The 13322-nt window shown below is 52.9% G+C and overlaps 1 protein-coding gene across 1 annotated transcript in view; it reads left to right on the top strand.

Annotated features, from left to right (window-relative positions):
* JPH3 (junctophilin 3) overlaps positions 1–13322 on the top strand; it is a 57941-nt gene that overhangs the window by 27645 nt on the left and 16974 nt on the right. The window contains exon 3 of the mRNA XM_075101200.1: positions 10776–10900. Coding sequence (XP_074957301.1) covers positions 10776–10900 — 125 coding nt within the window. The remainder of the gene's footprint in view (positions 1–10775; positions 10901–13322) is intronic.

The following is a 13322-nucleotide window of genomic DNA, read 5'->3' as shown; positions in this document are numbered from 1 at the left end:
TTGGGGAACATTTTTGCTCTGGGTTAGTATTTTCTCGTCACTCCTGGGTGTGCAGATGTGGGAGCTGGACGTGGCAGCTGCCGTGTCCCACACGTGGCTCTCTCCAACTAGCTGCTTTGGGGCCAGTTGTCCCTTACAGCAGAGAGAAGCTTCCCCAGTATCACTGGGCCCATCCTGGCGAGGCTGGATGTGGCAAGAGGTGCACGGAGTGGTCCCCACGTCCAGCATCTCGCTCCAGGTGGGGAATCAGCCTCCTCCCAGCTGTGTTGAGCGAGACATGGATGTATTTGCTTTCCAAGTATCTCTTAGAGCCCTGGTGGTAGAAATATGGTTTTCTATCACTCAGAGGACCGAACTCGTTTAACCCATCCCTTAAACCCCTGTCATGTCACCCAGAAAAGAGTCCTCTCTCCTACCCCACAGGGCTGGAGGCAGCAGAGAAGTCCCGGAGGGCGAGGCTAGATATCAATCACGTCTCCTCCAACAGCTGGAGAGCATCTGTCAGCGCTTCTGAGGCCATTTCAGCTCCATGTCTTGGCATGAGTGCAGGCTGTGCTGGAACTAAAATATTAAATTCAGTTAAACGAGTTTGTCGTTGACTGTGGATGAAGTTTTTTTGCAGTTTGCTCTGAATTGGCGGGGGAGGTTGCTGTTGGGTGTTGGCTGGTTAAAAAGGTACATGGCCAGAGGTACGTCATGGATTGTCCCTGTCCATAAGCCCGTCACCGGGGGAAAGGAGCACCATGAGCTCAGTGTTGTGCTGCCTCTTTTGGGCTTTTGTGGCTCCAGCAGCAGGAAAAAAAATTGCCTGGAACATTCATTTGCCGAATGTCTGTTTTGCTTGAGGTGACCAAAACTTGTGAACCTGCCAGTGCGTTTCAGCCAAAACCCGAACAGGGCGAAGGGTCAGGAAAGGAAAAAAGACTCTTCCTTGTGGTTCTGTTGTGTTGTGCTTCAGAGTTTGGTTTGACTTGGGTTTTTTTAGCATCAAAATGAAACTGAAATTAGATGGACTGATCCACTTTTCTTACTTGTCATCACCTCCCTCACCTGGAGTTTTTTGCTTGAACTCCCCAAATTCTCTCAGTCTGAGCACTTTCCCCGTGGCTGTAGGGAAAAGCCCCTAACTCTTCCCAAGGGGTTGGGCTGTGCCGATGGCACCTCAAAGGGATTTGAGGACTTCGCTGGAGGCAGACCAGAGGCTCCCTTGGCTCCTTTTGCCCATGGCCTCATTGAGTTTCTCTTTCTGTGCTGCATTTTGCACCTTTGGCATTGAGGTTTCCACCCCACTCTTCAATCCCATGCGTGGCATCAGCCAACCGAGGAGGTCACTGTGAAAAACAGGGAGGGACGGGCTCTTTTGGGGAGCCTTCTGGTGATGGAGGCCTGGGTGGGATGCTGAGGGTCCACCAAATCCACACCTTTTGATCTGTAGCCTGGTGCAGGTCATGGCAGGAGGAGGCACCTGGTACCCTCCAGGTCACACTGAGACAGCCTTTTTCTAACAGCCTTCGTTCATCCTAAGGTTGCTCCAAATTTGTGTCTGGACAGGGGGTGATCATGTCCTGACGACCTCTCTACCCTCCTTTCCTCAATAAATCCAGGAGGATGGGTAAAGTCAGACCAAGCCACCTATCCAGACCCATCTCGGCCAAGCCTCCCACCAAAAACCTGGCATTTCCCCGGCATGTCAAGTAGCCCCAACATGCAGGGACAGGCTCACGAGGGTTTTGGTGGTGCCGCCTTCGGAGCCAGCCTTGCCCAGAGACAGGGCAATGCAAGGAATGCAGGATCCAGCCTGAAGTCATTACAGTCAGCAGCATGTACAGCCAAACTCAACGCTGCACATGTCCAAGCAGGCTGAGTTATGGCTGCTCGGGGAGCTGTAACTTGGCCTGTTGTGCATTTAAAAATCTCCACCCGAATGCGGCATTGATGTAGGGCTTTTCTGCTGTTCTGTTTTTGCATTTAATACAGACAGTATAGATCTGCAGTGTGCAGATGATCCAGCTCTGCCCAGGTTCCTTGGAGACTTTGTGCCTTCGCTTGCTTTTTCTAGGGCTTTTTCTTCTTTGTTTTTTCTTCTCCAAGGTTTGTTAGTGATTTCTTCCAACCTGTTTTGGCTCCTGCCTGAAAGTGGCAGGGCTGTTTGTAATGCGCTATTTTTGCACAGGGTTAGAGGAGCATTTGTGGCGTGGTCGTGCCTTTGGGACGCGTGCGTGGAGAGCTATGTGCTGGCACTCTGTGAGAGCAGGGGAGGAAGAGCAGGACGCCAGTGTTTCCCATTTCCTCTCGCGCTATCCAAATGGGCAGTCACCTTTTCCGTTATGGACATGACAATTATTCAGTAAAACCATGGAAACCTGCCCCATCCAAACCATGACAGCTAGAAGGCAGGCAGGATCCCCCCCCTGCTCACTCCTTTCCCTCCCTTGAAGCTAACTTTTCCCAAACCCTGCTCCGAGCAGGTTCCTGCAGGTTTTGCATCACCACCCATCACTTTCCAGGCGCTCCCAGCATTGCTGAAATGTTCTCATGCCTTCCCCAGTTTATAAGAAAAGGGGAAACTCCATCCCCGGAGCTGGAGTTTGCTCTTGCTGCCTCTGTGTCTGGTCTGGAGGAGGGGAGTTCCCCAAGATCGGCTGCATCCCGGGGTGGCCCATTGCGGCCGTGTTTGAGCCCTTTCCACGGAGCCAGCAAAGTGGCAGGTCTGGAGCGAGGCCAAACCCGCCTCCTTTGGCCGGACAGTCTGGGGCAGGAGTGGGGACGATGGCATCAAAGCTGTCCTTTTCCCAAGGCAAAGCCCAGCTCCTGCACACAGGTCTGGGCTGGCACCGAAGCACCGGGACAGGCAGGTACTGCCTGGCCACATCACTCACCTGCATCCTGTGTAGCTTCATTTTAAGTGACAGATGGCAGGAGATGACACTCCCTCTCCAGATGTTAATTATCTTGCGAGCTGTAAATAACATCTCAGGGCAGCCTGGCACATCGTTTCTGGTGCAAAAGGCCCATCGGCTTTGCCCTTGCCAGGGACAAAAAACTAGGAGGGAAACCCACTGGGAGGGAAATGCACAGGTCTGCCTGGCTCTGCTTATTCTGCATGCCCCTTGGCCAGAGGGAGATGCTGGCAGTATCCCGGCTGAGGGTGGCAGATGTGCCTTTGGGTACCAGCTCCACCTGGCCCAGCCCTTGGAAGTCGACAGAGTTTGATTTTCTTGTGCCAAGGCTGGTATTTTTTGTTTAGCAACAACAGGGGTAAAATAAACAAATCAGAGCAGCCCCGATTTGGGTTGATGGCAGTAAGGTGAGCTGGAGAGGATGGCGGCGTTACGGCCCTTCAGCCGCTCTCACCCTTCTCCACCAGGAAGGACCCGGCTCGGGGTCCCGGGGGATGCGCGGGGGTGGGAGCAGCCCAGACGGTCACGATGCAACTCGCTGCCTGCTGCGGTTTGGGCCACGTTTCTGCCAGGATTTTGGGAGCGTGACATCTGATTGTGGCTCGTCCCTGTCCCCCAAGTCACCATGACCTTGCACCATTACACGTTGTGAATTCAGTTCTCCAGCAAAACTCGTTTTGTCTACTTAAACGCAAGGACACAGCCTGGGATATTTTTTTTCCTTACTCGGGTTAAAAACCAAACGGTATTTCAGTGCAAAATGGCAAATGACGCCATGGTGAATTCACTCTCCATTTGTAAGCTCCAAAAATAAAAAGGTAGAGAAGAGTTTGGCACAGGTGCCTGGAGCAACGAGCTAAATGGGAACTGGCTCCATCCCCGTTTCAGCGAATTTCGGAGACCCCGTGCGTGCTGTGCCCCATTGGCACCTGCTCTCCATGAGGTCTCCCAGCTGGCTTGGGAATGGTTTCGCCCCGTAACGTTACATTTCCTGGTGTAAAACCACGGGGAAACTCAGTTTTGGGCTTTTGACCACAACATTTTCCATGCTTCTCTGTATTTCGCTTTCCTGGGCTATAACAAATGCATGCATCGAGGTATTTCTTTCAGGATTCAAGGGTTTGACTATTTTTATTTTTAATTCAGAACTTTTCTCTTGAAACATAGCATTCAGAGCAATTTTTTCAGAGCCTGCAACAACCACCCCCTCTGCCCCGTGCCATCCCAGCCATCCCCAAGCCTTCCCTCTTGCTGCCTCACTGATGGGAGGTTCCCCCTCCTCCTCCCGGCGCTCATCGCTCCCTGCCACTACGCAGAGCTCAGGCAGGGGTGGTCCATCCTCCCACCCCAAAATCTCCATCCAGAGCCAAGAAGTCTGGCAGCGGGCGCAGGGAAGCCAGGCTTTCTCTTTGCTATGCACAGCACCTGCTTTCTGTCTGGCTGCAAAGAGCCAGAGCGGACGTTTTTGGCTGCATTACGTCATGTCAGAGGTCACATTAGCTGCTTTTTTCTCTTGATTAAGAATTCCAGCGATGGGAGGGTGGAGGAAAAAGCAGACGGAGGAAGCGGGCAAGGCAAATATGCTTGCGATAAGCAGGTAAATGGGAATTTATGCACAGATAGCTAATTGGTGTGTCTAATATTCCACCCCCTGAGTACCGGCACTGTATTACTGCCTTCACAAATCACTCGAGGAAAGCCTAGTGCAATAACAACCAAGCCAGGAGAGCTGTGAAAAGAGTCAAGCTGGAATTAAGAGTGGGTTTTATCGGGGCAATAAATGCCAGATAGGGAAAATAACAAACAGGTTGTTAATTGCTGCCATCTCCCCACTCCCTGAAGAAAATGTCTAGACAGAGCCTGGCCCTGGGTCGCGCCTACCCCAGCCCTTGCAGTTATTGTGGCAGACTTTTGGGGCCAGAGAGGTGCTGGATGCAGGATGCGGTGCCCGAAGAAGGCTGCCGAGCCGAAGCCCATGCAAGGGGCAAAGGGAGGCAGGATGGGCGCTGCAGCCCTCCCCAGCTCTGCCCTAAATCAGAGATGCTCCCGCAGAGGTAGAAGCCAGACAGTCTGCAGCGGCTATTAATAATTCAGTCCCAATTTGTCCCATCTAGGAGAGCATGAAGACCAGCCAAGCCTCCCTTCCTTACAGGCAGGGTTTGAGATACTGCCCCAAGCAGGCAGAGCCTCTTTCCGCCTCCCCATCCCTGGTGCTGGCTGCAGCTATCGATCCCACGCCGGCATGGTCGGCAGCTGGAAGCGCCTGTCCTTCACTGCGGGGTGCAGAGCGATGCGATAGCCTTGGGAGAGGGTTGCATCAGCGCTCACCCTCTCCCCTCGGCTCTGGGCTTCGGTTACTGGCATCGATCACTCGGGGACTTTTGCTTTGTGTTTCTTGGTGTGTCTTGGCTTGATGCAGTTAGGGCTGGATCCTGCTCTCCGCTGTGCCGGTGGGAGCGTAAAATAACCCCTGGCGAGTCAACGCAGTTGAGGGGCTCGTGCTCTTGCAAGCCTGGTTTTTGCACGGGGGGGTGGTTGGACTAAAAAAACTCCTTTTCCTTGTCCAGCCATCCCTTTCCAGGACAAAGCGCATCCCCACGCTTCCCTGTGCGCCCCTGAGTCAGCCCAGCTGCAGCCGCCGCTGCTTTTCGAGTGCAAAGGCGGAGGGGAGAGCAAAGCACCGAGTCTTAAATGCCCTGCAAATGCTCTCCTTGAATTTTTCCTGAAGTATTTTCTTGCAGCTAGTGCATGTTTTAATTGAATTTCGCCATTTGAAAAATACGTGGACGTCTGTGATGGGGGGAGAAAACATCGCTCCTATAGGAAGATAAAGATGCATTTCAAAAAACCAAAAAGCTGCCTGATTACATATTGACCTGAGAGACAAAGCGAATCCAATGGAGCCAGCCTGGCCCCTTAGGAAAACTTGAGGCTGTTCATTATGTCCCAGGATGAGCTCACTGGCTGGTTAACCCCATCCTCACCGCTTGCGAGTGCCTGCGGGCCAGCAGCGCTCATCTGCTGAAGCCAAGCCTTCAGTGAAGATGGCACGTGGCGGGTTTGCATGTTTTCCCCTTCTATTCCATAGGAGGAGTTAAAAAACCTGCATGCAAAAAGACTTTAATAATAGTTTTACTAATTTCCTTTTTATCTCAGCTTTCTTAATTAATTTCTAAGCTCTGGACAGTCAGATCAGTCTGTCTGTCACTCCAGCCCCTCCACCTGACCTAAGCAAAGGCAAAACAAGGGGGAGAAGACAAAGAACCCCTTTGTAGTTACCAGGAGCTTGATTTTTTTGAGCTCCCTTGAAGGAGGGTTGATTTGTAGGTATACCAACAAGGTAGAAAAGATGAAACCCTGATAGTCCTGTTGAAATGAGCTTGGTATTGAGCAAAGGGTTTAGGGCTTGTTGCAATCTCGTGTGTGCTCCTGTGGAGGAGTTGGGACTATCTGGACAGCTCAGGAGAGGTTTCCATCAGCTCTCAGCATGGGACGGAGGAGGGCTGGGGAGCTCTAGCCCTGCAGCAGGATCCCGACAAACACAAGCAATAAAGCAGCATTTTTGTACTTCCCTGTCAAGCTTAAACCCTGCCAGGCAAGAGACCCCTCGGCCGAGCTTTGGGTTGACAGGGACGCCAGAGAAGCAAGGAGTTTGCCTGCACAAGAACGGAAGTCCCCCAGCAAGAGCTGCCATGTGAATTTTGGAAAACAGACCTTCTTGTCCAGAAATCTTGCACATATGATGCTTTTCCACCTTTAAGCCACAAATAATGCGGATTTCCCCCTGCGCCCAGCACACAGCTTCCTTGGGCCCAGACATGCTTTTGCTCAAAGAGTCTGTTACCTGTTTTTATCGAAGAAGAGCCTGTTTCTCATACGGGAATGCAAGAAAAAAAGGAGCAAGGGTGGTGAGTCCCTCATCTGGATCCCGCTCGCCCTTAGCACTCAGAGAAAGTTGGGTGGAGGGTGAAGGACTCAGAAATGAAACAGGTTACTTGTGGCACCAGGTGCCGTCCCTGCAATTACAGGTATCATGCTTACGGCTCCCGAACAGACCCGTCTCCATCCAGAAATGTTTCTGGTGGTCTGTAAACTTGCTCTAATTTCCAGCCTCGTTTTTAAGCAGTTTGTCCCACATGTTGTCCTGCCAAAGTAGTCCAGTAACCTGAACACCACTCAAACCTTGCCTGGTTTTCATTTTGCTTCGTTTCTTCCTGAGACCATCAGGTGCCACAGATTTCACTGAGAGTTCACCCCTTTTTGGCTAAACCAGCCCCGAGCATCGGATATGCAGCAGAAGCTCCTTGCGCCTGCAAAGCCAGACCGGAGTCGCTGTTGGCATTCCTAAAAAGCCAAGTTCTTCCTTTCAAATCAGTTTATTCCAGCTTCTTATAGATTAGCCAGCGTTAATAAACTTGGCATTACAAACCACTTGCAGGTATTATCCCTTGTCCTGTCAGTCCTGGCCAAATCACAAGAGATCTGCAAAGGTTTACAGAAATCTGTTTGGTTGCAATTTTTCCTTGCCTCCTGCCAGCTCTCCTTGCCAGTTTGACCACTTGCCCAGTCATCCTCTGAGAAGAGTGAGTCAGCTGGGCAAAAAATTAATAAATAAAATATCCCAAGCCAGTCCCAGTGTGGACTCCCTGCCCCAACCCAAACCGGACCCTTGGGTCTCGAGAGCTATACACCACCCCTACCATCACCCTCTGGCTCTTCCCAGCCCCGTCCTTGCTGAAACACCCTCCCCGAGTTCAGCTTGGACGACCAAGTGCACTAAAATGAGATTTAGAGGGTGTAACCAGCTTCAAAAGTCCCTCTGCGCTTGCGCGTGCTGATGTTCAGCGAGCTCTGGCCATCTCCATCACCCCGGATGCGTCTCTTCTTCTCCCCTGCTCATCCACCGATGGCAGAAGAAACCCAGACGAGCACCTCTGAGCCGATGTGCATCTTTTAATCAGCGCAGACATGACGAGAGGGGCACCGTGCTCTTGCAAACAACAGCTTTCAGCCGGTGAGCTCGTTACAGGATGCAGAACACCACGGGAGGTAACGAAGGAGCCATGCAAGAAGATCTGCTTCATCCCTCCCAGCTGTGATGAATCCATAGGGAAGGATCCAACCTTATTTTGACTGCGGTTTCCAGGACGGCGTCTCTGTCCGGGAAAGATTTATGGCAGCGCTTACGGCAGGAGGAGAAGAGTGATCAGGCTCCGTCTATGTGTTGGGGAGAAAGACCCGCTTTACAAGGAAATAAACTCAAGCAATTAACTGGGGAATTAAGATTTAGCGCACGCCACGAGCAGCAGGCATGTATAAAGGAGACAGCTGTTAAATTTAGTATGTGACAAAGTCATGCGAACACTAACTGGATTACTTGCATTTATTTGGGAATACTTATGTATTTTATTATGCAACGTATAGATCACCATAATTCTGCTTTTCACTCCGCCGCCGCCGCTCCGCCAAGCATCTTAGAGAGCATTACAAACAATTAAGCCTGCCTGCGCCTCTGCGCAGCGCTCCATGTTATATCCGCTTTGTGGGTATTGAGTATATTTTAAATCAGAGGTGGCTTAATTAATGTGATTGATTTTTAACTCTTTCTGGGCCAAAGCCCCTAGTTGTGGCTCTTCCTGGGCTGATGGTGGACTCCACAGGGATGAACTAGTCCAGAAGATGCTGGAGTGAGTTTTCCAGGGCTGGAAATCCATCAGTCCCCCAGGGATGGTGATTTTGACCCATTTTGGTGAAAAAAAGGGGAGGTGATGAATGTTGGAGAGGGAGCATGGCTTGGGTGGTGGCTCCACATATGCTCTTCCAGCGTCACCTCCCGCTCTGCAGACGCCTTCGTGTGTCCCCTGGACCCTTGGAAGTGGCACAAGCTGCTTTTCAGCACTCCCAGCCTCCGTCCCTGGCAAGAAGTGACAGATAGCTGCCTCCAGTTGCATCTCCGGGGAGGAGTTTAGGGGGGCGGCGGGTAATCCTGCCTGCTGAGTTTGGTCCAGACACTATCAGACGTTATTAAGCCTTTGTATCAGGTCAGAAGGGACCAGCAGCCTGCTATAAAAATGTGCTGCAGTATGGGAGGGACAGTCCCTTTCCTGAACAGTTTCCAGTCTGAGGAGACAACAGAGGGCTAGATGGATGCAGGATCTTCAGGAGCCGACGTCCAGACCACAGAGAAGCTCCCATGGAAGATGCCAGACATTTTAACAACCTCAAAGAGTCAGCATCTTAATTTTAAGCCTCAGGTGGCAGGATTCTTGGCACTGGCATGGTCTGATCGGTGGGTCTCACGCCCCAGCCTTTCCCACCAGCCACATTTGTGCCAAAAATGGGAGCAGTTTGCACCTCCTCTCCCAGCCGTTCACTGCAGCTCCTGCTTGGAGCATCCTTGCTCCTCCTAAAAGAGCTGAACTGGGCTGTCTGTCAGGGGATGGGGCTGTAACATGCTTGTTCACTCCTCCAACCCTGCATGAGTGTGGAGCAGAGTGAGCGCTGGAGCCAGGCAGGGTAAAAAAAACCAAACAACCAACATTTGAAACCAGTTTTTGGTTGCATCGGTCACGGAGGACATGAGGGACCTGCAGCAGCACCGCCGCAGTCCCTCCGCCACCTTTGGTAGCTTCAGGGAGATCAGGTCATATCCGCTCCCTCGGCTACTCCAAAGCAGCCAATTTATATAAATAAAGCATTTATTAGAGCAAAGACAACTTGTCAGCACTTGAAAACAAGTGACAGGTTGGCTCTGGGAGCAGGGACCAGGCGTCTCGCCGGGGCTCAGAGAGGTGACAGCACACAGACGCACGCACACCCGGTTTCCTATCCCCGGCTTGTGCTGCACGATGCAATGCCAGGCACATTACTAGCCCTATTTTCCATTTATAGGAGCCTGTCAGAAATGGCACTCCTCTCCGAGCAGATGTCAAAAAATTAGAGGGAATTCAGAGAGCGGCAGAAAGGAGGAAAAAAAAAAAAAAATGATTAAAGGGCCTGATGATACGGAGGGCCTGATTTTGGAGGGAAAAGAAATCAGCTGAGCTATTTATAACACTGCCTGCATCAGCGTGGGGAGGAACAGGCATTTTTTTTAAAGTGCCTCGATAGCTCAGCTAAGGGGAAGGGGCAAACCAGCCTCTGAAGGATGCTCGCAGGAACGCTGCGGAGGGGCCGTATAAAAGGGTGTAAAACCGGAGCGATGGGATGAAACACCTTTAAACGCGAGTGTCTGGGGAGTCGCCAGTAACGGGTGTGTGCAGGGGACAGTTGCTCACCCAGTGTGGAAGAAAATGCCCCAATAAAGGTGCGTTAAGGGGTGTAAGAGGCAAGCCCCCGCTCCTACCTCTGCTCTCGGTGACACACCGCGCTTGTATTTACATCCAGCGTTTTACGCAAAATGTGTGGCGGCGGGGGTGGAAATCTTCACTTTTTTGATCCAAAAGCAAATGTTTATGGTTAAAAAAGAAAAACACCTCACTGGCTTTAAATCGAGGTCCTCAGGCCCAGAGGCTCACGGGAGATGCACACAGAGGTTGCTGCAGCCGGCTGCCAGGCTGGGGTCCTCTGTGGAGGGATGCGTGATGGAGGGGACCAGCCTGCTTCGGGCAGATGCATCCCCAAGGGAACAAAGCATCCTATCCCCATTTCCAAATTGCCTGGGAATTTTCAGGCTGAGAAGCAGTTCATGAAGGTGTTATCGATGTAGCATCACCCGTTTCCCAACAAGCCGCAGCTCCCGGCGGCAGCTCCTCCATCATGGGCAAAGGGGGCCGGAGCAAAGGGTTTTCGTGGGGGCAATTTGGGTTTCTCCGTGCCTCGGTCTGCAGAGGGAAGCTGCCTAATGCGGTCCTTGTCTCTCTGCTTGCCTTGCAGGACCTCTCACTCCAGGGCCAAGGCGGAGGCGGCTGTGACGGCGGCGCAGAAAGCTCAGGAGGAAGCGCGGATCGCCAGGATCACTGCCAAAGAGTTTTCGCCTTCCTTCCAGCACAGGGAAAACGGTCAGTGCGTGCTGCCGCGCCGGCCGGCCCCACGGACGTGGCTTCTGTCCCGTGCCGTGCTCGGCCCTGCAGAGACCCGAAACCACCAAAAATGAGCCCTGCGCAGAGGCTCGGTCTGTGCCTGTAGCTCCCGGTCCTCACCAGGACTCTTGGGGTGAGAAATCACCCCGTAACGCCAGCTTTCGGAGGATTTAGCACAACACTTTCAATATTCAGCACTTTCCCTCCGTGCAGGCCTGTCATTACAGGGATCTCCTCTTTTCACACCAAAACACCCCCATGTTTTTAATTCATAGACCTTGATGGTTGCACAGAAAAACCCAACACGAGCTCCAAAAGCAAAATGCAAACAGAAATGGCCCCAGAGGTCGTCACTGATTTTACCCCCGTGGCTTTTAGAGCCTAGTTCCTGATTCCTTGTGAACGCTTGGGCTGGCAGAGCCGGGGCAGCGTGCGTTGGCACCTAATCCTTCACCTGGGTGTGCAAAGCAGTTACGTGTGCGTGCAAAGGTGTCAGACAAATGCCCGTTTGGGGTTTGCCTGGTGGCTCTTCCTTCCCTCCATCACCTTTGATGTTTCTTCCTGGTTTGTCCAAATTTTTTGCTCACTGACAAGAGGCTCGGGCTCAGCAAAGGCTCGGGGAGGAGGAAGCTGAAGCGAAGCCGTGGTTAGGTAGGGGGTCTGCAACCGGTGGATACACGGGGAGGATTTGCCCTGTGAAGGCTGTGCCTATCCAGGAGCGAGAGGGGCTGCTGCGAGTGGGAGTGGAAAGCTCCAAGTCCCCACAGCAATAATTAACATAGTAATTAATATATGTGAATGGTTTTATTCAAAAGTTTTCCTGCACCAAACCCTCATTAGGAGGCATCTATCATTATTTTCTCCCCCTTCCAGCTCTGTAACCGAAGATTACTCATTCAGCTTAATTGCTCCAGGGGCTGGTGTCGGTGACTCATGATGGCAGCGCCGTTCCCCAGGCCAGGGAAACGGGATCGTTGCATCTTTTAGACCAGCCAGCCCATGCACGAGTCCTCACTTAACCGTGGCGCGGAGGCTGCGGGGGTGGCTGGGGGCATCCCACAGCTTGGCAGCGATGAGCCAGACGGGGTTCAGGTCTGGCTCCGGCTGTGGCCCTGCCTGAGCTGGGGTGGTGCATGTAGCAGAGCCCCATCTGAGACACGGCTACATGCGCATGGGCGTTTTCGGGGGGCAGAGCCCCTTGCAGCTGAGCCCCCACGCTGCGCTCTGCTCGCTGGAAGAAGGCGCAGCCCTGTTCAAATACCTCTCAGCATTTCTCCTCCTGCAGAGGCCCGATTTGTATATCGGAGATCTGAGCTTTTTTTTGCAGGGCTACGTGGTCCCAGGGGCTTCTTCAGCCCTGAGATGTTCCTCATCTCCATATCCTCTTGCCAAGAGACTTTGCTGTTTTAAATCACCTCTTGAAAAGATATTTTTAGGTAATACATTTTTTACTAGCTTCTAGACGGGGACATGGTGCTTGACTTGTGCTGGGGCTTGTGTTTCCAGTGCTCACGTCTGGGTGGGTTGTGTGTGAGTGAAGCCGGGGAGGGGGGGGGAAGGAGTTTCCACTTAAAGCACATTAAAAAACACACCATCCAAGATATGTCAGGAAACCTGGGAGCACTCGCGGACCAAGTCAGGCAGATAATAGCTGTGAGCAGCCATGCCCCCCCCCCCCAACCCTGTAACCTCAGGTTGCAAATGGCCAGGGCGAGCTGCCGCCACACTGCACAGCATTGCACGGGCTGTACATGCCCACCTGGCACGGTGCTGCAGGCGCTGCATGCCACCCCCCCCCCCTTGCTCAGCATCGTGGGTGCTGGATGTGCCCCCCCTTGCATGGCATCGCGAGTGCTCTACATGCACCCCTTGCACAGCGCTGGGGGTGCTCTATGCGCCCGCCTTGCACGGCATCGTGGGTGCTGTCCGTGCCCACTTTGCACAGCGTCGTGGGGGCTGTGTGCCACCCACCTTCACAGCATCACAGGGGTTTTCATGCCCACCTCAACACCAGCCCCGCAGGCGTCCTGGCCCAGAGCATCCCCGCAGCGCCACGCTTATTTAAACAGACAGACTCCAGACCGGCAGGCACCGGCTCCGGCTCCAGCAACCCCAGACATGCCACAGCACTGCTGCAAGGCCTTTACCTGGAAAAAGCAAAAAATATCTTTGTTCAGCACCTACATCACGCTCTCTGCTATGGTTTTCCATCTCTCTGCTGGGGGCGGGGATCTTCCACATCCCCATCACGCTCGCTGGCGTTATGCCTCCCCGGTTCCCGGCTGTGCCGGACGCCCCTGTCCGTGGCTGCCAGCGGGGTCAGCCCACAGGTTGGCTGGTGCCGGTGAAGTGACCCCCCCGATGCGACGGCAGCGCATCGGTGGCAGATCGGCACCGCTCC

The sequence above is a fragment of the Phalacrocorax aristotelis genome, chromosome 8, assembly GCF_949628215.1.
Source record: "Phalacrocorax aristotelis chromosome 8, bGulAri2.1, whole genome shotgun sequence".
Taxonomy (NCBI): Eukaryota; Metazoa; Chordata; class Aves; order Suliformes; family Phalacrocoracidae; genus Phalacrocorax; species Phalacrocorax aristotelis.
Note: the sequence above shows the minus strand (reverse complement) of the source record. Positions and strands in the feature narration are given on the sequence as shown.